Below are 26044 nucleotides of genomic sequence, written 5' to 3' on the forward strand. Positions count from 1 at the left end.
ATTTTGGCTTAAAAACAAATAAAAGTAAATTCTTTACAAGTATCATCCCTGCAGGACGAGGAATATCTAAACATGCTTCACTACACACCGTAGGAGGATACAATAGCTCACCGTCGTCACAATGTAAACAAAGGTCATGGGTGGATCTACACCTGACATCCACTGGAATGATACCAAGTACAAGAGCGTCGATACTACTATGATAAAAGACAAGTTGTCGAGTATGTTCACTATAAAATTATTTTCTTCGATTGCAATAAGAAACATGCTTAATGTACCCTAACATTTTTTGTTAAAATAAAGTAAATAATGCAATTTTTTGTGGTGCCCTTTATTTAGAAAAGTATCGAAAAGCATCGAAACACATTTTAGTACGGAGACAACCCTACTTGTGCACAAGCATGAACAACTGTCCATGGCGCACACACGCACAGTGACGGACTCCAAGTGCAAAAGTACACAGCCAGGAGCGTGTTCTCCCTCCATGTTGCAGATGAGTAAACGAGAGAGCGAGCAGAAAAGCACCACAGGGACAAAGAGCGTATATATCTCAACTGCGCGTCACTTTTTATTGGAACAGAAAGAACAAGGAGGTCAGCGGTAGAAAGAAAAAAAAAAGAAAAAAAAAAAAGATTGTGAGTGCCGGTAGCTAAGCGGGGAACGGTCACTTGTTGGGAGTGAGCTTCTCCAGGTCATGGATGCCCTCCTTGTCAATCAAACGGACGCTGAAGGAGGGAAGGTTCAGGATGAAGCGCGTGTTCAGCTGGAGGAGAAAAATCACAACTTGAGACATGAGGGACAAACAGTACAAGTAGAATAACCCCACCAAAACCAGCAATTAGTGGCTATGTTATGTTGACCTCTATCTTGCATGAGGACGTTAGTTGTTGCTATGAATATGTTTTGCTTATTTCATAAATCATAACCTCTTGAGACTTGGGATAAATTATATTTGTTTCCTATATTAACAATGGCCTGGAAACATTTGTTTAGACTATAAACTGTTATTTCCAGTTAATAGCATAGAACCAGTTAAGGTCAGCACCTTTTAGACTGGCTGAAAGGCGTCGACATAAGCGATTGTCGACAACACAAAAATCAAAACTCGCTTGTATTATCACATTTACATGTTCAGAAAATGGCATATAAAGTATTTGTTAACCATTTTTGCATTCTTTTTTTAATTCTTCGGTATTTTATACTCCTATTTAACAGAGCTAGCTACCGCGATAATTCAGTTGTATTGCCAACATTGACAATGGCAGCTCACAATGTAAATAAAAAATTTTGAATTAATTGAGTGGAATTGTGTTAGTTACTAAGGTTGAATCTGTTGACAAATAATATTTATATAACTATACAATAATAAATAACAATTGTTTCAGAAATAAATGAATACAAACTTAAGGAGTTTTGTGATTTCTAACTGAGTGCAACACACAGGGGTTAAATCACCAAAAATGATTCCGGGGAGCGGCCACCGCTTCTGCCCACTGCTCCCCTCACCTCCCAGGGGGTGATCAAGGGTGATGGGTCAAATACAGAGAATAATTTCACCACACCTAGTGTGTGTGTGTGTGTGACAACCATTGGTATATTAACTTTTAACTTTAAACAGGGCCAGGGACAGTGTGCGTGTGGGTTGGCAGGGCGGCTGAATGTGAGGACAGTTAGCGAGTTGTTGTTTTGGCTTTGTTATTAAATAGAAAGTTCATCCACCACACCCTTCTTATGTTTCTTTGATATACGGTACTGTATAACCCACTTTGTATTGTGTTCAAAGTGTACAAAATATGGACTTTTGGTGAAACTGGAACTTATTATTCATGATTACGTTGTTTCTTATTTGCTTCAATATACGAACTTTTCTATTTACAAACCCTGTTCAAGACCCAGTTAAAGTTCATAAATTGAGGTTCCTTTGTACTACCATGTTTTTGTTTTGAATCTTATTTTGCACTGGACAGGAAGTCACTGTCTGCACGTTTTAATGCTGTGTAACTTGACAGTAGTTGCACTTACTGTTGTCTTGAAGCAGGCATTTTCTTTAAAGGGGAACATTATCACCAGACCTATGTAAGCGTCAATACGGTATATACCTTGATGTTGCAGAAAAAAGACCATATATATTTTTTAACCGATTTCCGAACTCTAAATGGGTGAATTTTGGCGAATTAAACGCCTTTCTATTATTCGCTCTCGGAGCGATGACGTCACATCGGGAAGCAATCCGCCATTTTCTCAAACACATTACAAACACAGAGTCAAATCAGCTCTGTTATTTTCCGTTTTTTCGACTGTTTTCCGTACCTTGGAGACATCATGCCTCGTCGGTGTGTTGTCGGAGGGTGTAACAACACGAACAGGGACGGATTCAAGTTGCACCAGTGGCCCAAAGATGCGAAAGTGGCAAGAAATTGGACGTTTGTTCCGCACACTTTACTATGCTACGACAGAGATGGCAAGAATGTGTGGATATCCTGCGACACTCAAAGCAGATGCATTTCCAACGATAAAGTCAAAGAAATCTGCGAGCGGATGAGGGTATGTCTACAGAATATATTAATTGATGAAAACTGGGCTGCCTGCGCTCTCAAAGTGCATGTTGTTGCCAAATGTATTTCATATGCTGTGAACCTAGTTCATAGTTGTTAGTTTCCTTTAATGCCAAACAAACACATACCAATCGTTGGTTAGAAGGCGATCGCCGAATTCGTCCTCGCTTTCTCCCGTGTCGCTGGCTGTCGTGTCGTTTTCGTCGTTTTCGCTTGCATACGGTTCAAACCGATATGGCTCAATAGCTTCAGTTTCTTCTTCAATTTCGTTTTCGCTACCTGCCTCCACACTACAACCATCCGTTTCAATACATGCGTAATCTGTTGAATCGCTTAAACCGCTGAAATACGAGTCTCAATCCGAGCTAATGTCGCTATTCCTTGCTGTTCTATCTGCCATGTTTGTTTGTATCGGCATCACTATGTGACGTCACAGGAAAATGGACGGGTGTATATAACGATGGTTAAAATCAGGCACTTTGAAGCTTTTTTTAGGGATATTGCGTGATGGGTAAAATTTTGAAAAAAACTTCGAAAAATAAAATAAGCCACTGGGAACTGATTTTTAATGGTTTTAACCCTTCTGAAATTGTGATAATGTTCCCCTTTAATAATTAAAAAAGAAAATGGTTGTATATGAATATCCTTTTGACAACCAATGTCTGCAGAGGACATTATTTTGTCAGAGTTCCTCATTTTGTTATGTGCAAAAAATGTCCACCGCAGAAAACACTGGCTTTCATGAAGTTATTCAGACTCTTGAGCAGATGAACAAAAACGGTGACTAACTTCGTTAATGCACTTCTTCAGGATCTCCACTGCTTCATCTCTGGTCAGATCTGGAAAAGAACCAAGGACAAGATGATGCCTCATGGAGACGACCACAAATGTTTTGCAGTGAGCGTGGGTGAATTATGTGGAAGGCAGACCTGGTCTGTAGTGGCGGTCGAGGATGGTGAGCGTGAGGAAGGCCCCGTAGCCGTGGGCGGCGAAGGGGGCCTTGGCCAGCGAGGACAGGTAGTCCATGTAGTACAGACCCGGACCGTCTGCGTCGTCGTAGCCCGCCAGCAACAGATTGACGTTATATGGCGTCTGCAGGGAGATGGGATGGGGGTGTGAGGGTGATGGTGGCTATAGCGACTGATAAAAACCACGTAAGAAACCATCAAGCAGCAAACAAGGGAAAAGAACTGCGGTCGAGGTTTGTTTCAGACAAAAATAGCCTTGCTATGCAAAACCCATGTCCACTGCAGAGGATGCTCGTCCTCAGGAGGTTCCAGTGTAATTTCATACTTTTTCGCATCGATACGTCACATCATCAAGCAACTTGAGGGTACAAATCCAGCTTCTGCCATCCATGTCACTGCCGTCCTGTCCTTGTTCAAGACACTTCACCCACACTGGTTTATGAATGTGAATGGATGCTCAGTGGTGGTCGGAGAGGCCGTTGGCGCAAACTGACAGCCATGTTTCCGTCAGTCTACCCAAGGGCAGTTGTGGCTGCAAATGTAGCTTACCACCATCAAGGGGTGAATGTGGAGTTCTCAGTGTAAGGCGCTCTGAGTCACGAGAAAAATCTAACCCCATTATTATTATTTTTTAGCTAGTAAAATACAACAAGTATATAAACAGTATTTTTTTTTTATTTGAAATCTATCATTTATTTAAAAGTTTGGACATTTTAATAAAGATCATTTGCAGTCAGGGTGATTTTGTTATTTAGTATACAACAAATAGGCCTATACATGTACAGTACAGGCCAAAAGTTTGGACACACCTTCTCATTCAATGCGTTTTCTTTATTTTCATGACTATTTACATTGTAGATTGTCACATCAAAACTATGAATGAACACATGTGGAGTTGTGTACTTAACAAAAAAAGGCGAAATAACTGAAAACATATTTTATATTCTAGTTTCTTCAAAATAACCACCCTTTGCTCTGATTACCGCTTTGCACACTCTTGGCATTCTCTCGATGAGCTTCAAGAACACCTCCATCCATCCATCCATCTTCTTCCGCTTATCCGAGGTCGGGTCGCGGGGGCAGCAGCCTAAGCAGGGAAGCCCAGACTTATCTCTCCCCAGCCACTTCGTCCAGCTCTTCCTGTGGGACTCCGAGGCGTTCCCAGGCCAGCCGGGAGACATAGTCTTCCCAACGTGTCCTGGGTCTTCCCCGCGGCCTCCTACCGGTCGGACGTGCCCTAAACACCTCCCTAGGGAGGCGTTCGGGTGGCATCCTGACCAGATGCCCGAACCACCTCATCTGGCTCCTCTCGATGTGGAGGAGCAGCGGCTTTACTTTGAGCTCCTCCCGGATGGCAGAGCTTCTCACCCTATCTCTAAGGGAGAGCCCCGCCACCCGGCGGAGGAAACTCATTTCGGCCGCTTGTACCCGTGATCTTGTCCTTTCGGTCATAACCCAAAGCTCATGACCATAGGTGAGGATGGGAACGTAGATCGACCGGTAAATTGAGAGCTTTGCCTTCCGGCTCAGCTCCTTCTTCACCACAACGGATCGATACAGCGTCCGCATTACTGAAGACGCCGCACCTATCCGCCTGTCGATCTCACGATCCACTCTTCCCCCACTCGTGAACAAGACTCCGAGGTACTTGAACTCCTCCACTTGGGGCAAAATCTCCTCCCCAACCCGGAGATGGCACTCCACCCTTTTCCGGGCGAGAACCATGGACTCGGACTTGGAGGTGCTGATTCAAGAACACCTGTGAAGTGAAAACCTTTTCAAGGGACTACCTCTTGAAGCTCATCGAGAGAATGCCAAGAGTGTGCAAAAAAGTAATCAGAGCAAAGAGTGGCTATTTTGAAGAAACTAGAATATAAAACATATTTTCAGTTATTTCACCTTTTATTGTTAAGTACATAACTCCACATGTGTTCATTCATAGTTTTGATGCCTTCAGTGACAATCTACAATGTAAATAGTCATGAAAAAAAAAGAAAAAGCATTGAATGAGAAGGTGCGTCCAAACTTTTGACCTGTACTGTATGTTCCGGAAGTATTCTTTTATTTTGAAGCTTACTTCACACTGAACAGGAAGTCACTGTTAATTATGTGGAACTAGACAGTAGTTGCTGATGCCTTTTCACACTGCTCAGCAATGAGGAAGTTAACACACGTCAACAAAAACAGACCCAATCTTTTTTTTTAAATCACACCCCAAATGTTTTGTCGACTATGTACTGTATCTCCATGTTTGGGTAACAACTTGCAGCGAATAAGTCACGTTCGAAGGAGCTATTAGCGATATAACTTCTCCTCTTCCTGGTCCAACAATGGAAGCTACGCCCCACTAATACACAAAGCAAATGGATAACGCAGCAAAAAAAAGAAGGTTATGTTATTTCGCAGCAATATAGCAACCGTTTTTAAATCTCTTTTTGAGACAGGCTCCCAAATCAAATGTTGTAATCCGCCATTAGTAGATAAATGTAGTGTAACGACGGTGAAAGAGGGTCACAGGGCAAAGGTGTGTATGATAGGGGGGGGTTAGTCACTTGCAGTGTGACATCTGCAGGAAGTCAGCACCCCCGTTGACTTTCCTTCATCGCGCCCTCCCTCCATCTTCATTTCTTTTCCCCCTCTCTCTCTCTCCACTCTCGCCGCCTTCACCCCGTGCCCCCGAGTAACGCCAGGGCTCATTAAAAACTTCTAAAGTCGTTTCTCTTGCAGCTCACCCCCCCACCCCATCTTTAGAAATTACATCTTCCACGCTCGCAGCCTCTTCTCTCCCTCCAGTACACTAATTTATCTCCTTCTCAATTAAAAGAAACACAATTTGGAGGCCTTCAAAACAACCCCGAGCCTAAATGCTTGACAGACAAAGACTTTGCAGAGTTTTTGATTAGAACCCAACAGGAAAAGAAGTCCATTATTACATTGCAGCAAGGCAACAATGATTCATGTGGCGGCTGGCTGGTTGTGATCTCCACACCTGCCCTGCCATTTCAATTTACCTCACATTTGACCTGCTTATTTCTCTGACTTGTGTTGGCGTTATATTTGCCACGAGGGAGATGATTGCTATATCCCCTGTGGGGAGGGCTTTAGTGTGAGTGTTAACGATGGCCTCACTAGAAAGCAGAGAGTTGGTGCACAGCAGGCTCAACTGAATATTATGTGTGAGTGTGTGTTTGTGCATGTACTTTTACTCCTCTGTGAGCCTGCCAACGCCCCAGTGGCATCACCCCCACCCACCAGACACCTGCCTCACTGGTTACAAGGTAACAATAATACAGACCTGGCATCAAAATAACCTTCCCATGTCACCTCGTATAGGCACCTTGTTAACCCCGCCACCTGAACTCACACCTAGATTCACATTAACAAACAATATGCATCATCTTTATCATCTACCCCCGACACACGTGCACACGCACACTTTTACGACGCACAACAACAAACAAAAGGCTGAAAGTTCTATGAAACAGATCAAAAGAGACAGCATCCTGTTTGGCTTTTGTACTTTGCAAGAATCTTGATCAGGCACACTTTAGCTGGCGTTAAGATTCAATCTGCTTCAGTTTGGTGCAGACGAGATACTCAAATCGCTTTGCCAAGTTGGCAACACAATCGGTCATGTTTTTGGAGGATTTCTTTCTTTAATTCAATCAATATTAGTCACTTTTTCTTAGCCCTGTCCTTCACATCCAAGTTCTTCCTTCCCATGATTGGAAAAACAATCCATCTCTAGCTATGAGGTAATGCTTGCGAGTAAAACCACTTTTGGTCGGATCTTAAGGGGTTCCCTCTGGTGGCATTTGCTACGCCAACTAATAGTGGAGATGCTTGTAACTCAAATTGTTGCTTGCAATTTAAAGCATAACAATAAGCCGGGAGACAATTATTATCTCAAAACGCTTAAATTGGGGGACTCTTAAAGGGGAACTGCACTTTTTTGGAATGTTGCCTATTGTTCACAATCATTATGAAAGACATGACAACGGATGTATGTTTTTGTAATGTATTTTAACCTAAAGGAGCCATATGTAATCATTTCACGCCAAGTCATCATTAAATGACCCAGTTAAAAGGCATTAATAAATCATGTTCTTTTCAAATGCCTCTGTAGTTTCCTAATGAAGCCTTAGCTTGACGCTCCTCTACTTTCTCCTGCTCTGCAACAACAAACAAAACTCCGGACGCTCCTCTTCGTTTTGTGTCGTTTACTTGTCAACTTAATCATTCAAAAACGTCAAACAATAACGATGTGGGAACAAGTGAATGGCAAAATAAAGCGAGTGTGTTACAGTAAGAAAGAGTAAGAAAAAGTAAGAGTAAGGTCCAAAAACTGTGCGGCTCGATTCCACCATACCTGACTGCCATTACCCATAATACATTGTGTCCAAACCATATTACCACACAGATCCTTCCGCCATATATGCAATTAAACAGTTACCGTATTTTTCGGACTATAAGTCGCAGTTTTTTTCATAGTTTGGCCGGGCTCCAGTGCGATTTATATGTTTTTTTTCCTTCTTTATTATGCATTTTCGCCAGGTGCGACTTATACTCCGGTGTGACTTATACTCCGAAAAATACGGTACATAATCTTCACTGTATTAAAGCAGTATAAAATAGTACTCATCAAATTATTCAGACAAATGTAATAATTACAAATAAAGTGTACCTTATAATTATTCTAAGCATGTAGGGACGGCGTGGCGAAGTTGGTAGAGTGGTCGTGCCAGCAATCGGAGTGTTGCTGGTTACTGGGGTTCAATCCCCACCTTCTACCATCCTAGTCACGTCCGTTGTGTCCTTGGGCAAGACACTTCACCCTTGCTCCTGATGGCTGCTGGTTAGCGCCTTGCATGGCAGCTCCCGCCATCAGTGTGTGAATGTGTGTGTGAATGGGTGAATGTGGTAATACTGTCAAAGCGCTTTGAGTATCTTGAAGGTAGAAAAGCGCTATACAAATATAACCCATTTATCATTTAATTTATTAATATATACATTTTCGTATTATTTAAATTAAAGTAAATAGTCCCCCTTTGGCTGAATAAACGTAAAGCACCTTCCATAAAATGTAAATGAACTTAAATAGCATTTAGGCTCCCACAGCCTCTATAACTGATAACAGTAGTAGGATATGCTCATTTCAAAATTTAGATTTATCCTGTTATTGTTTTCATTTCGATGTCCCGCCCTCTATTGTTTGACCAATTAGAAAGTTTGTGAGCGTGTCACATCCAGGTTGTCAGTTACGCTCTGTCACCTTCGTCTAGCTACTGCCACTGGTAAAGGTACGAAACATGTCTAGACCTTAGTAAATCTAAAAGGCGTCGTTACGATTCTCAACTTATTCATGACAAAACCAGGAAGAAAACGAGGATTTGCATCGGGGATGCCTTTGAAAGATGGAGACGATTGAAGGCGGAGAAGATTTGTCATCTGACGCCAAATTTAAGGCATTTACGTTTTCTTATTACCGTATTTTTCGGAGTAAAGGTCGCACCGGAGTATAATTTGCACCGGCCGAAAATGCATAATAAAGAAGGAAAAAACAACAACATATAAGTCGCACTGGAGTATAAGTCGCATTTTTTGGGGAAATGTATTTGATAAAAGCCAACACCAAGAATAGACATTTGAAAGGCAATTTAAAATAAATAAAGAATAGTGAACAACAGGCTGAATAAGTGTACGTTATATGATGCATAAATAACCAACTGAGAACGTGCCTGGTATGTTAACGTAAATTCAAATAACTATAACATATAGAACAGTGGTTCTTAACCTTGTTGGAGGTACCGAACCCCACCAGTTTCATATGCGCATTCACCGAACACTTCTTTAGTGAAAAATAAAATGTTTTTTTTTTTTTTTTCAAATTCAAGAGTTATATGTTTTTGGTAACACTTCAGTATGGGGAACATATTCTAAGTAAAGACTTAATTTTGAGTTTTTTGGACACTAGGTGAACATATTCTAAGTAACAAAGACTTAGTTTAGAGTTATTTGGTTAGGGCCAGGGTTAGAGGGTTAGGGTTATAATAAGGCCATGCCGAATAAGGCATTAATAAGTACTTAATAATGACTAGTTAAGAGCCAATATGTTGCTAATTGGCATGTTAATAAGCAACTAATTAATGGTGAATATGTTCCCCATACTAAGGTGTTACCATGTTTTTTTGAACCGTGCATGAACATCACCTTGTTCAAACAACAAAACCAACACAGTGCATAAACTCACAACAAATTACACACCTGCAAATCAGTCTGACTTCTGCTGTTGCTGTATCCGTAATACGCTGATAGGAAGAAGTTTGTATTTACACGATGAGTCGGGTGTGTCTTGACCTCCGCCGAACCCCTGAGCTTGACTCACCGAACCCCTAGGGTTCGATCGAACCCAGGTTAAGAACCACTGATATAGAATATGCTATACGTTTACCAAACAATCTGTCACTCCTAATCGCTAAATCCCATGAAATCTTATACGTCTAGTCTCTGACGTGAATGAGCTAAATAACATTATTTGATATTTTACGGTAATGTGTGAATAATTTCACACATAAGTCGCTCCTGAATACCGTATTTTTCGGAGTATAAGTCGCACCGGAGTATAAGTCCACCTGCCGAAAATGCATAATAAAGAAGGAAAAAAACCATATATAAGTCGCACTGGAGCCCGGCCAAACTATGAAAAAAACTGCGACATATAGTCCGAAAAAGACGGTACTTGTAATAAATGGAAATGGACATTTCGTATGTAAACTATATTGTCCAATACAGTCTAAGATATTGTCTAACAAAGGTAGTATGTTCATGCACCGAATCCTTAGCATGCTAGCCCGGTCAATGACACATCGACATACAGGCTAATGGGGAAATATAAGCCCATTAGCCTGTATGTCGATGTGTATTCGAACTGACAGGGCAAAATATATTTTCGACAAATAAAACCTATGTAGATATGGGTAGTGTCGGTGCTTATTTCAACAATAGCACAGCTGTCATCATGGCAATGTGAAACGTAATATACTGTCCCACTGTGTAGCTTTTCAACTTACGTTTCCACTGATAAAAGTTAAAAAGTTGGTTGTTTCATTTTTACAAGCATTTCTTGAAGAGATGATAACCACCACAACCTTGTGCAGGGGTTGGAAAAGATGACCACCACCAACAGGATACAGCGGTTTGCTCGACGACATCATTTTCAAGCAGTACTTGCAAATACTACAATCTATTCGGCATGAAAACAAAGCTCCGGAAGGCAGCGGATTATACGGCCTGTCAGCTTTGAACTTTTTGTTTCTTTCTGCACCGAATCCTCATTACTGATGCAGCATCGTCAAGGCCTCAGGTGATCATGTGTTCTGCCAATTTTATTTGTCTCCCTCCTTGCGCTCTAAAGCTTGGAGTCAATGCAGTACTCTGGAGGTTAATAACGCAGCCCAGTTGTTTTCCTGGGCGGCGGGTTAGTAAGCACACTTCAATATGAACAGTCTCCGGCTTCCTCGGCTCAGACATGCTCTGCTGACTAGAGTTAACTACACCTCCCGAAGGTCGGCAGCCACTGGAGTATGACATCTTTCAGACTATAGAACTCATCTGTAATTCATCCTGCGGGAAAAGGAACGTAGGAATTAACAATATAGCTCTGATTAATTTATCAGTTTTTAACCTAAGGGTTTGGGCACGCTGGCAGTGCGGGATCATTTTTAGGAGGGGGAGCGGCACTTAAAAGATGACAAGGATTGAGGAGAAACAATTGGGATAAAAAACAAATCATTATCTTGATGAATCCTTCTTTTTGGCTTGGCCTGGATATTTAATCAAATTAATTAAAACCAATTGCAACATATCTGGCACAGTTACCCAGACAACTGAACAAAAGCTTAGGACTACAGGCATTTTACATAAATAGATAGTTTACGATGTTTTGTTCTGGGAACGGTCTTAAACTCAAGGATAGATTAATACATTAGATGATGCACATGTATAAAGAAGTCCTAAAATAATACAGTTCATTTGAGGTATTTTATGTTCTCAACTTCTAAACTGGATTAGTCTGGATATGTCATCAACAGATTGATGAGCCAAAATTAGACCAAAAAGAAAACTGACCATGAAATTGTGTTCTAAAATCGAAAGACCGCATACAGAAATGGACTGCAGGAGAACAGGAAAAAAAGGCTGTTTATACAACATAATTTGCAACTCTTGGGGTCTGATGAGTGTGAGCGCAAACATAGCTGGAGGAAGGTGTGGGATGCGGATCGGAGGAAAAAAAATGCAGGTTTTCCGCACTCTTGAGAACGAAACATTGATAAATCCCAATTTAACAAAGCCAACGCCGTAACCAAGAGGCACAAAAATAAAGATTTCCTTGCAGCGTATGAAAAAAAAATGCATAAAAATGTATTTCTGCTACAACATTTGCAACCCGGACTGAATAAAAACAATCTGGGTCCAGTAGGTGTGTGCAAAATATTTGAGACTTGTTTTGTGAGCTTTTGGCATTCCCACAATTATGTTAAGAAACATTTAATTGCATTTCCATTATAAAATATCCCAAAATATCTAAATTGGATGGTTCTAGGGCTGCAACTGACAACTAGGGCTGCAACTAACAACTCATTTGATAATCGATTAATCTGTCGATTATTACTTCGATTAATAATCGGATAAAAGAGACAAACTAAATGTATATCCTTTCCAGTATTTAAAAAAAAAACATCATACTGGCACCATACTTATTGTGATTATTGTTTCTCAGCTGTTTGTAAATGTTGCAGTTTATAAATAAAGGTTTATAAAAAAAAATAATTAAAAAAAGTAGCCTCTGCGCATGCGCATAGCATAGATCCAAAGAATCGATGACTAAATTAATCGCCAACTATTTTTATAATCGATTAGTTGTTGCAGCCCTACTGACAATTACTTTGATAGTTGACTAATCATTGACTATCCCTAAATATTATTTGACTAATGAGTTTATAAAGCGCATACCTATTCAGTGGCTCTTATTTAGCCATGGGGCTTTTTAAATCTAGTTTGAGATATGGGTCAGCATGTGCTGACATCACATCACCATCACATCACATAATGAAATTGACTACTTCATAGAAAATAATCATGAACCGTGTTGTTCATTAGTTTGCTACAAAAATAAACTATTAAAACTTTTGTCCATAAAAAATAAATGGACTATAATTTTTAAATGTAAAAAAAGGAAAGTCAAAATAGCAGTTATAAAAACAGCACTAAAGCTATCTGGCTTCTTTGAAAAGAAAAGAGCAATTGTGTGACAATAAGATGTGTTTAGAGAGTTTATAGACCAAGTTTAGCAGGCGGACTTTGGCTTAAGTTACAGTTTAAGTTTTTTTTCTCCATACAACTACGTCTCTTTGTTAGCCAACTCGGGAACAAGCTCACTATCTTACAGAGGAGAATCGGAGACCACATCCTCCAGATGTCCGACACAACTCCGCTTTAATGCTCCCGCATCATAGACGTACTGCCATGAAAAGCAAGGTCGCTTTGCAAATGAAGCCAGTTATTTAAAGTATCTTTGACTTGTTTGAGTTGAAATGTTCTCATTCTTTCTATGTTTTCACTTGCCATGTTGTTGGTAGTGGCCGCAGCTTCTTTTTTTTCTCCTGTTGCTTGCCGGTCACCGCTCCAATGACTCGTGCACGTTTGTTTTCGTTCTGAGAAACACGAGCGATGTCACCAACACTTATCCTGTCATTGTTCTACATTTCAGTATACATTTCTTTAAAAAGGTCAGTACCCAGCAGGTTATATTTTCTCTGTTTAATTATTTAGCAAGTTTTTTGCGTACACACAGGTATAGTACGATGTAGGGGTGAAATGGGTCACAAAATCTACTGTTAAGCTCTTAATACGATTTTGTGACAGGTTTTCCGGTACATTTTTGTTCTTTTTAACATCCCAGAATACTATATATAGCAGGGGTGTCCACAACTTTTCCCCCAAAGGATGCATACCGAACAGTCAAAGCATAAGGGGGCCTATTTGATATTTATTTATTTTATTTTTTAAATTCGAAAATAGATATATTTAAAGAGAAAACCTTATGTGACAGCTTTGTGTTTCAGTTGACAAAGCATGTTTTTTTTAGTATCGAAATGTCAGTTTTTTCTCATTACATTGAGTTTTTGCTCTTTCTTTTTATTTTCTGACTTAAAACACTGTTGCCCGGTTTTTCAAGTCAAAGCATAATAATGTTGTAACATCATAATGTACCAATAACTGCTTTAAGATTACATGCTTTAAAGCAGAGGTGCTCACACTTTTTCTGCAGGCGAGCTACTTTTCAATTGATCAAGTCGTGGGGATCTACCTCATTCATATATATAATTTATATTTACTTATTTATGAAATATATGTTTTTGTTAACAAGTTAAAGGTGTTTAATGATAATGCATATAGTTAATATTGTTAACAACTTAAAGGTGTTTAAAGATAACACAAGCATGTTTAACACATATAGTTAATATTGTTAACAAGTTAAAGGTGTTTAAAGATAATACAAGCATGTTTAACATATATAGTTAATATTGTTAATAAGTTAAATGTGTTTAAAGATAATACAAGCATGTTTAACACATATAGATTCCTTTCTTTCATGAAGACAAGAATAAAAGTTGGTGTATTACCTGATTCTGATGACTTGTATTGATAGGAATCAGACAGTGGTGCTGATAATGTCCACATTTTCGAATGGAGAAGAAAAAAAGTCCTCCTTTCTGTCCAATACCACATGAAAGTGGTTGGTTTTTGGCATCTTATTTGTCCAGCTTCCGTACTCCTTTGTATACACTTTACAAGAAATACATTGTCGGCAAACTCTGTAGCTTGCTAGCTTGTGCACGCCAGCTTTCTGAGACTCTTATTTTGTTAGCGCAACTGTGCAGTCGGTCTTTGGAGTTTTGACGACAGGTACGGCGCCAGAGTCTGTTGAAATAAAGTGTTTCTCGCCTTCCAGTCGGTAATTTTAATGAGCTGGCAGCAGCCAGCGTCACCTCAGAAGACCCTCGGGTGCCGTGAATGTCAATCAAGTGACGTCATAGTGAAGATTTATGATCGCTCATTTTTAGGACTATTTTTTTAATGCCTGGCTGGTGATCGACTGACACACCCTCCGAGATCGACCGGTAGCTCGCGATCGACGTAATGAGCACCCCTGCTTTAAAGGGTATGTTTGGAAATTTCTCAGCCTGTGACATTTTTTGCATCGATGACATCAGCGGATTATCAATACTGTATTTAGTATAAATTTACTTTGAGTGCTTAGCACAAGTCCGCCATTGTAGTCATTAAGCTCCTTCTTTTTCCTCTATCCTCTTGTTGCGGGGCAGACTGGCTCGTACAGGCACATGCATCCTCCGCTGCTGCCATTTCCAATACAAAAGTAGCATATAGTTCTAACTTATATCGGTCAGTAGACTCACTACGGAAGCACTAAAAACTACAACATGAGCGACGGGAGAAGATGCTGTCCAGGTGGAGGTACGTAATTAAGACCGCCCACAAAATGGCTCATCATGAAGAGACGGTGAAAATCCCGGCTTGAAGACTACCTGTAAAACATAATCTATGCTAAATATTGACCAAAGAACCACCATCACATGTTATGTAGACCACAAGGAAATGTTTTAAATGTTGAAAACAAATCATGATATGACATCTTTAAAGTATAAGACAGCACTTAGATCACATGAGTTAAGTGCAATGGTGAGTTGTTTTTTTTTAGCAATTTGTAATTTTCTTAAGTTATTTTTCATGCCGCTCATCAAATGGTGGTAGCCCTCTTAACAGTGCTATCAACATGCATCCTGACTGATACAATTACATGTTCACACTTCACCTTGTGATTGGATCTCACTTCGCAGCTCTATTATGCAAATAAAAACAAAGCCGAGGCGACAACACACATGCACCTGTGCCCAGTAATTAAGATAAGAAGCTAAGAATTAAAAATAGAGACTCTCATAAAATAGTTGGACTAGTTGACAATTCTTCTTCTAGAAACCAAGCTAAGATGTAGAAGTTTGGATTGCTATAATAAAAACACAGATCCAGTCTTTGCTGTAATGGACATGGTGCTACAAATTGCTTTGGATGTTTTTTAATGCAGCATTTTCAATCCACTTAACATTGTCTAGTACAACTTATTAGGCAAAACTGGTTTACAGTGATCGTAACGGCAGCCTGTACATGTGAATGTCAAGTCATGTGTACATTCAATCCTACTTGTTCTCACACTCAGTCGGTGCAGTGTGGTCTACTGGGTATTCTTGTGCCCCCCAGGGATTCCCACAGTCTCTCCACACCTCCCTCCTCCCACTTCTCCACCCCTATCCCCGCCTCGATGTGTCCCACATTCCCTTCCCTGCCACACTAATTGTTTTTTGTAATTATTTTCACCCTTCTGCTATTGTAAAAGGAAGCAGCTGCAATACTCTTAACAAATTAGTGCGAGAGTCACGATGCATCGTTATGACGAGACATCTGCAAATGATCCTGTGAGAGTCCAATTTCTTGGCCTAAATATTAAGCTAAAAGCCTCAGTGTTTTTCAGAACTAAGGACATCTTCTTAGGTGTTTCTTAAAAGGGGACAGGCTTCTTTTAAATCAGTCAAAATTCATTTTCTTGCTGAGTACAAATGTTTTGATGTAATGATGGATGTGGTTAATGACCACTGAACTACCCGTCTAATCACCAAGATCAAACATTTTCTCAACATTCAAGATGAGCATTACTTAAATTTGAATAAACAACCTTACCTTTGATTTTATGCTCCATTGCATTAGTCGTGTGCGTTGTTGAGGATTACAAATAAAACAAATGCAAAAAAATATATACTTAATGGCTAAATTTGTTGTTCAGTAGTTTAAGTGTAAACACTCTTTTGTACACTCAAAATATCTACAAAGCTTTTGTTTATGATTTAATTTCCAGCGTATCGACCAGATGTATCGCCTGTATCAGGCTGTTCATGTGTGAACATCATCTTGGCATTCCAGGATTAGTTTTTGACAAAAACCCTCAACCCTGCAATTGAACTATTCAGAGTAGAGAGGTTTATTTGAACTCTTTTGTAAGCTAGCAAGATGAATGTTCAACACCGACAGAAACTGTATTAGTGCTACTGACTGACTGGAATAGGTGTTTGAATACACTTAAACGAAGGATTTTTGGGGGAGGTTTGCCTTATATTTTTTCCAAAAAATGTGTTCAGTATTATGCACTGGAAAGCCACATCTTGAGCCCTACTAACCTACTCCCCATTTCAAATTTGACAATGATACAACAAAAATGTTGTCCTTTACACCATTTTTTCTTAAGCTACTATCAAACATTCCAGAGGTTTTCCATTCGGTCACTTGGTCAAAGTCTTCACTAACTCAATGCAAAGCTCCAAGGATTTCTGACACTGGATTTTGTCTTTCAACACACGTTTTTCGTTATTGTTTGTAAAATGAAGTGGCTAATGCAGCCACGTTAACCAAATTTACTATCAACAATATGTGGAAAATATGTGCCTCAGACAAAAGTCTTCAGATTGTGCAACAGCGCTTGTTGTGTCTTTTTGGACACAAGTCTGGGTATGGAGTAACTATTTATACTCACTGTTGTCACTTACTCTCATTTGTTGAACTTTAATGTGCATCTGCTATGCTGGGAGGCTCTGAAGGTGAGTTGCATTCATGTTAATATTTGTGACTAATCCAACTATTGTGTTGACGGAGTTGTAACAGTATCCTTGACTGGTGTAGATCAGTCAAATCTCAACAAAATAAGCAGTCTATGGTGTATTACACACTTATGCACACAAATAAGGGTGGCATAATATTCCAGTTTTATCATGAATGTAGTAGACGACCCACTGACAAAAGGGGTTAAGTACGGTAATGCCAGGTGAGACGTGATTAAACACGAGTGTACCATAGTTTGGCCAATAAACTGTAGGTAGGGATGTTCCTATCAAGGCTTTATGCTTCCGATTCCAAGATTGGCCAATACCAATCACATCATGTAATTTTTGAAAATGTGTTTATTGAGAGTCTAACAATATCAACACAATATTTCTTCTTTTTTTTTTCATGACGTACAATTTGTATGACCAAAACAAAGTCAATAGTACACAACAACTAAACAAAAGCAAAAACTGCTACCTACTACTCATTTAGAATAGAATAAAAAGTACTACCGTATTTTTCGGACTATAAGTCGCAGTTTTTTTCATAGTTTGGCCGGGCTCCAGTGCGACTTATATATGTTTTTTTCCTTCTTTATTATGCATTTTCGGCAGGTGCGACTTATACTCCAGTGCGACTTATACTCCGAAAAATACGGTATATTGATCCCTGGGGGAAATTCAATTTAAATGATTTGTTTGCCCTCCTGTGTCCAGGGAATTAGACCGTAAACATTAACAAAAACTACAAAAATATGATTTTTGTGCAAATAAAAATATTGATCTAATAACTCTAGTATCGATCTTGGCAGCAACACCACCGATTTATGGATCGATTCACACTTACCTTATGTGTACGACAATATAACACAATAGTTACTGTAATATTATCCTCTCTGTAGACTCTTAATTAAATCTACTTGTTAATTTCCTGTTAATAGCTGCTTACTTACTGCTGCAACGCGGGTACGTCGACACTTCTGAAAGTTTTTTCAGCACTTACTTCTTGTTTCAAGCTAGCTTAGCGGTAAGCTTACCTATTAGCATGCTTGCTCCTGGCTTACTCTCAGTGTTTATTTGCCGCAATGGAGGGGAGGATAATTAACTTATGGGAGCAGCAGTTAGCGGCTAGCCCAGACCTGGGCAAATTAAGGCCCGGGGGCCACATGCGGCCCGTTAAGCTTTTCGATCTGGCCCGCCGGACATTCCCAAATAATTATTTTAGATCTTTAAGATGGAAACTGTAGCTGCCATTATGATGTGCAGTGATGTTTTCTAATGACAGTAAGTCTTGAACTATACAAAGTATTTCAATGGTTAGAATCTGCGCTTTTGCATGATATACTAGTTACTATGGTAATCTAATTAGTTACTATGGTAATCTAATTCACAGCAGCTCGAACGAAGCACCAAGCAGTGTGGGCGGGGAGCGTTTCCACAGAGTGTTTCCAGAGCGGCCAGCCTGAAATGCGGGTGTCAGGGACAGAAGCGGAAGGAGATTTTTACAACAAAGTTCTAGAGCTTAGTGATATATCAGATAGTAGGTGTTTTTTTTTTTTACCTTTCGCGTTCATATTTCACTGTGTTTATTGCATTTTTGTTGCGTTTCGCTTTATTGTGAAATATGTCAGTCAAGAGGGGGTGTGACGTTCATATGTTGTCATTATTCAATGTTTTATCAATCATAGTTAATATTGTAAATCCCACATTCTTTATTTTCATGTACATTCTGGGTGTCTCATTCAGTAAAAAAAAAGTAAAATTCCATTCCGTTTTTTAAGGCGCTCTGTCGTAACGTTTTTAGCATTCAATCAGACATTATTGTATTTTTGTATTAGGAGTTCCTAAAAATCAGATATACCGGCCCCCAGACACATTTTTTTCTGTAAATTTGGCCCCCCCAAGTCAAAATAATTGCCCAGGCCTGGGCTAGCCGCTTCTGTCAGCGGATGGACCAAAAATAAAGTATCACCTGGATTTTGTGATTGGCATAATCAGAAAGTTGGTCAGTAGTGATAAGTGTAGCTATTTTTAACTGTAAGTCGCCCCTAAAACATGCATGTAATCTTGAACAAAGACATTTATATGACACCTAAGTAAAGATTTACATAAAAAGTGTTTGTTACAGTCTGGTAAAAAGTGTGTATTACATCTCGTTTTTACTTATACTTTTAACAATTTTTCCAACTTTGTAGATTATTTATGTTGATACCCTACTGAGAGCCAGCATCTTCTGCAGTGGATATTTGTGTTTTGCAAAACAGGTTCAATTCTTTTCTTGGAAATCTGTAACTCTGTAAAAAGAAATAGACTATCTACTATGATAGAGGCTATATATTGCATTGCTTTTTAGACAAAAACTGGGATATGGCTTTCCGGTAAACAAGAAGACCATGCAGATAGTTCACATTCAGAAAGGAAATCTACAATACTCCTCACAAATACTAAAACCAGGCAGTAATGTGACAAACAATATATGATTGAAGTTTAGCATTGTGATGTGTGAGTATGTTTACCCTGCTTCGAAGGTAGTCTGCAAGGTTCTTTCTCGTGAAGTTTGCTGCTGCTGCTGGACTGAGTTCATAGCCTGCCAAACAATGAATAAAAAAGACATTTAGCAATGTTATTAATTAGAATCCTCATAGTGTGACAATGTGTTATGAACTATGATTTGTTGTAGGAATGATATTACCCACTATGAGTTGTTGAAACAGTTAAGTGGTTAAGCTTGTTGATATCAAAATATGTCCAAACTGCCATAAATAGTAGACTAACAAATAATTGAATGCGCTCACCGTTTCTCATTTTGTAGAGCTGAACGTTCTTCTGAATGTACTCCGCAAACTGTACTGTGTCTCCCGACTCTCCCACACACAGTAACAGAATCTTCTCACTCAGTTTGAACATCTTGTCGTAGTCTGAAAAACATTCAAAAGTGAGTTGATAAAGTGAGCGTTCAGCCATCAAAAAGTGCAACCGCAGAAAAGCAATGACTTAATAAGGGTAAAGGTTTAAGTTGATTTCAAACATGTATACAGATAGAAGTGATTCATCATATAATCTACAGTTTATCATTTCTCTTTACAACACGTTTGACAAGGAAGTAGGAGAAAGTCAAACTTATTTAATCCTACCCCTTTTAAGAATTCATAGTAATTACTAAAACATTTGTTCACTTTCTGTTCTCATCTTGTAACACAATGACTTTTAAATACAACTGATCCTCTTAATAGTTAACACTAAAAAACATGAACACATTTAAGAATCTCTTCACTGACTCCCAGTTCATTTTAGAATTCATTTTAAAATATTGTTGTTTGTTTTTAAATCTCTTAACGGATTATCGCAACAATACCGGTATATGTCAGACCTTTTAAAAATGTACACCCCCACAAGGTCTCTGAGGTCAGCTGATCAGTTTCTTCTTGTCGTCCCAAAAACCTGTTTAAAATCCAGAGGTGATCATGCATTTTCTGCTGTGACTCCAAAACTTTGGAACAATATCCCTCTTGCTATTCGGACGGCTCCATCTTTAATGATTTTTAAATCACGTCTTAAAACATATTTTTACTCTTTGGCTTTTAAACCAGCATGAGAGTTGTGTGATTTTAGTCTATTTTATTTTCTCTGATGTATTTTATGTATTTACTCTTTTAATAGTTAAATGTTTTATATTACTGACTCTTCTAGGATGTATGTCTTAACTTCTGTGCAGCACTTTGTGAAACTTCAATTCTTTTTTTAAATGTGCTATTCAAATAAAGTGGATTGGATTGGAGTTATGATTCACTTGATGAGATGTATAATATCTCATTTTCAACAAAGTTGAAAATGTTTATCAAAAGTATTATTCCTTGTACTTTGCAAACATTTATAGTTTGATCCGTTACTTCAACTGGATCATATTAGTACATTGTTTGATTTATTTGCTTAATCCATTCCAAAATACAAATTCCACATATTGACATGCGATAGGTTTTAAGTGTTATAAGTGCATACAAATGTTTAAAATTAGATGTTCTTCTAATGATCCAGTTTAAGAGGCTGTTCAAACTAAAAGTGTTTACAAAGCACAATAAAGAAGAATTTTATTAAACATCTTGAACTTTATTGATCTCATATGTGAATCATAACCGATTTAGACAATTATAAAGAGAATTGCGGAATTTCACTGATGTAAATTGTGTTAAAAATGAAGTTACAGAGTGAACATACAATACAGGTCAAAAGTTTGGACACACCTTCTCATTTAATGTGTTTTCTTTATTATTTTCATGACTATTTACATTGTAGATTGTCACTGAAGGCATCAAAACTATGAACACACACATGTGGAGTTATGTACTTAACAAAAACAGGTGAAATAACTGAAAATATGTTTCATATTCTAGTTTCTTCAAAACAGCCACCCTTTGCTCGGATTACTTTTTCGCACACTCTCGATGAGCTTCAAGAGGTAGTCACTTGAAATGGTTTTCACTTCACAGGTGTCATAGTTTTGATGCCTTCAGTGACAATCTACAATGTAAATAGTCATGAAAATAAAGAAAACGCATTTAAATGAGGTGTGTCCAAAATTTTGCCCTGTATTGTATGTGTTAGTAAATTGCTAGGAATACGAAAGGGGTAGGATTAAAGTAAGCGGGGCTTCTTCCTACACCTTTTTCGAACATGTTGTAAAGAGAAATGTAAATTAAATGATATGATGCATTTATAGGAAAATGAGATATTATTTCACATGTGAATCATAACCGATTTAACTAATTATAAAGAGAACTGCTGTATTTCATTGATGTACATTGTGTTAAAAATGAAGTTACAGAGTGAACATACACAACAGGCCAAAAGTTTGGACACACCTTCTAATTTAATGAGTTGTCTTTATTTTCATGACTATTTACATTGTAGATTGTCACTGAAGGCATCAAAACTATGAATGAACACATGTGGATTTATGTACTTAACAAAAACAGGTGAAATCACTGAAAATATGTTTTATATTCTAGTTTCTTCAAAATAGCCACCCTTTGCTCGGATTACTTTTTCGCACACTTTTGGCATTCTCTCCATGAGCTTCAAGAGGTAGTCACCTGAAATGGTTTTCACTTCACAAGTGCCATAGTTTTGATGCCTTCAGTGACAATCTACAATGTAAATAGTCATGAAAATAAAGAAAACGCATAGAAATGAGACAGTGTGTCCAAACTTTTGACCTGTACTGTATGTGTTAGTAAATTGCTAGGAATACGAAAGGGGTAGGATTAAGTAAGCTCGGCTTCTTCCTACTCCTTTTCGAACATGTTGTAAAGAGAAATGTAAATTAAATGATATGATGCATTTATATGCAAATTAGATATTATCTCATATGTGAATCATAACCGATTTAACTAATTATAAAGAGAACTGCTGTATTTCATTGATGTACAGTAAATTGTGTAAAAAATTAAGTTACAGAGTGAACATACAGTACAGGCCAAAAGTTTGGACACACCTTCTCATTCAATGGGTTTTCTTTATTTTCATGACTATTTACATTGTAGATTGTCACTGAAGGCATCAAAACTATGAATGAACACATGTAGATTTATGTACTTAACAAAAAAGGTGAAATAACTGAAAACATATTTTATATTCTAGTTTCTTCAAAATAACCAGTCTTTGCTCTAATTACTTTTTCGCACACTCTTGGCATTCTCTCGATGAGCTTCAGGTGTCATAGTTTTGATGCCTTCAGTGACAATCTACAATGTAAATGGTCATGAAAATAAAGAAAACGCATAGAAATGAGACGGTGTGTCCAAACTTTTGACCTGTACTGTATGTGTTAGTAAATTGTGATGCATATGAAAGGGGTAGGATTAAGTAAGCGTGGCTTCTTCCTACTCCTTTTCAAACATGTTGTAAAGAGAAATGCAAATTAAATGATATGATGCATTTATATGCAAATGAGATATTATCTCAGATGTGAATCATAACCGATTTAACTAATTATAAAGAGAACTGCTGTATTTCATTGATGTACAGTAAATTGTGTAAAAAATTAAGTTACAGAGTGAACATACAGTAAAGGCCAAAAGTTTGGACACACCTTCTCATTCAATGGGTTTTCTTTATTTTCATGACTATTTAAATTGTAGATTGTCACTGAAGGCATCAAAACTATGAATGAACACATGTGGAGTTATGTACCTAACAAAAACAGGTGAAATAACTGAAAATATGTTTCATATTCTAGTTTCTTCAAAATAGCCACCCTTTGCTCGGATTACTTTTTCGCACACTTTTGGCATTCTCTCCATGAGCTTCAAGAGGTAGTCACCTGATAGGTTTTCACTTCACAGGTGTCGTAGTTTTGATGCCTTCAGTGACAATCTACAATGTAAATAGTCATGAATATAAAGACAACGCATAGAAATGAGAAGGTGTGTCCAAACTTTTGGCCTGTATTGTATGTGTTAGTAAATTGTTATGAATATGAAAGGGGTAGGATTAAGTAAGCGCGCCTTCTTCCTACTCCTTTTCGTACATGTTGTAAAGAGAAATGTAAATAAAATGATATGATGCGCCAAGATCTCTTTGTTTAGAAATGTGTTTTGGGTTTTATAGCCTTGAAGACTGTCCTTAAGGGTGTCCTCGCAGGCTGGTGCCAAATGTTTATAACAAGGTGGAAAATGTTACCTATTATTTGGCGCCTAAAACAGGAATCCTGTTAAATCTTTAAATTTAAAAAGTTTTTTTTTTCCGGGTTTTTTTCACTACAGTAGATGTGGTCCTGATGGCTTCATCTGGCCAGGATCTTCAGCTCTCGCTGGATCGGTTCGCAGCCGAGTGTGAAGCGACTGGGATGAGAATCAGCACCTCCAAGTCCGAGTCCATGGTTCTCGGCCTGAAAAGGGTGGAGTGCCATCTCCGGGTTGGGGAGGAGACCCTGCCCCAAGTGGAGGAGTTCAAGTACCTCGGAGTCTTGTTCACGAGTGAGGGAAGAGTGGATCGTGAGATCGACAGGCGGATCGGTGCGGCATCTTCAGTAATGCGGACGCTGTATCGATCCGTTGTGGTGAAGAAGGAGCTGAGCCGGAAGGCAAAGCTCTCAATTTACCGGTCGATCTACGTTCCCATCCTCACCCATGGTCATGAGCTTTGGGTTATGACCGAAAGGACAAGATCACGGGTACAAGCGGCCGAAATGAGTTTCCTCCGCCGGGTGGCGGGGCTCTCCCTTAGAGATAGGGTGAGAAGCTCTGCCATCCGGGGGGAGCTCAAAGTAAAGCCGCTGCTCCTCCACATCGAGAGGAACCAGATGAGGTGGTTCGGGCATCTGGTCAGGATGCCACCCTGGGAACGCCTCGGGATCCCCCGGGAAGAGCTGGACGAAGTGGCTGGGGAGAGGAAAGTCTGGGCTTCCCTGCTTAGGCTGCTGCCCCCGCGACCCGACCTCGGATAAGCGGAAGAAGATGGATGGATGGATGGATGTGTTAGTAAATTGCTCGGAATACGAAAGGGGTAGGATTAAGTAAGCGTGCCTTCTTCCTACTCCTTTTCGAACATGTTGTAAAGAGAAATGTAAATTAAATGATATGATGCGTCACTTTGAAACGAGCTAACCATAACCATTTTCACTTTCGCTATTCGTTTTTTTATACTTGGGTGTTTAACTATTTTGACACTAATCTAGCAGTGACGACAACTAACATGCAAATAACACAAAATGCTATTTTAAAAGGAGAAACTCAACCCACTTGTCATTTATAAGCGGTGTTTAGCTTAGCTAACTAGCTAAAGACATTCGGCATTTGACAACTTTGCGAAGAAACCGAAGCCCACGTTATGACTTACATATTAATAACAGTCCATACAGATATTAGTTAATTTAAGTTGTCTTTTAAAGTCACTATTTTAGTATATGACCAAGACGGCGGCTTTAGCCGATGCTAAATGCTAAGCTAACACATTGTCACTTGCCATGTTTCATCTGAATGATGCTGTTGGCTGCGACATTATCCGCAGCCACGACGACAAAATCCGGTCCTTGTATGCCGATTAAATATTCCATTCTCTCCAACAAGTGCAACTTTGATGGCTAAAAAAAAAGAAGTATGCAAACAACGTTACTCTTCGCAGCTTGGTCAGATTACACAGCAAAAGTTGCAAGTCGTCGGCGCTTGATTAATACGTCACCGGAAACGGCGCAACGTATTTCGTGTGCGACTTTTTCCTGACGTGTGTCAACGATACTGTGGACTGAATGTAATAATAAGCTTTTTATTCACACACAGCATTTTTTTTTTTAAATTTAAATATATATATATATATACATATACATATACATATATATATATATATTTTTAAATGTATTTATTTATTTATTTATTTTTTATTTTTTTAATTGAACAATGTACATACAAACATAATATTTCAATGTACACAAAAATCAAGGCACTTTCAACAAATCTCAAAAAATTCAAAAATCAGGTTGAGCAAATACTGTAATATAAAAATAGAATATAAAAATAATAACAATAAATAAAAAATTAAAAAATAGGATAAGATACAAAATTCAAACAGATGAAAAAAGGCTAATCCAAATCACTTTAAATTTCTGCAATAACGAAATCAATTTAAGAGCTTTTGCATTTTTAATCAGTTTCCAAGATTGAATTGATAATTTTAAATTATTAAGCCAATTAGAAAATGAAGGATTTACTTTCATAAAACGACATTTATGTAGAAAATTGTTTGCTTGCAGCATAATAATGTTGACAAACATTTCTAAGTTATAAAAATGCCAATA

General features: G+C 38.6%; 1 protein-coding gene across 1 annotated transcript; it reads right to left on the bottom strand.

Annotated features, from left to right (window-relative positions):
* Positions 1-544: 544 nt before the first annotated feature.
* Positions 545-25460, bottom strand: psmb2 (proteasome 20S subunit beta 2). Its single transcript, XM_061983459.2, has 6 exons — positions 25216-25460; positions 20049-20171; positions 19770-19840; positions 3485-3647; positions 3345-3394; positions 545-763 (listed from the first exon to the last, which is right to left on the bottom strand). The coding sequence occupies exons 1-6, from the start codon at positions 25304-25306 to the stop codon at positions 665-667; spliced, it is 597 nt and encodes a 198-aa protein (XP_061839443.1). The 5' UTR covers positions 25307-25460; the 3' UTR covers positions 545-664.
* Between the last annotated feature and the right edge of the window lie 584 nt (positions 25461-26044).

This window comes from Nerophis lumbriciformis, linkage group LG21 (assembly GCF_033978685.3).
Source record: "Nerophis lumbriciformis linkage group LG21, RoL_Nlum_v2.1, whole genome shotgun sequence".
Lineage (NCBI taxonomy): Eukaryota > Metazoa > Chordata > Actinopteri > Syngnathiformes > Syngnathidae > Nerophis > Nerophis lumbriciformis.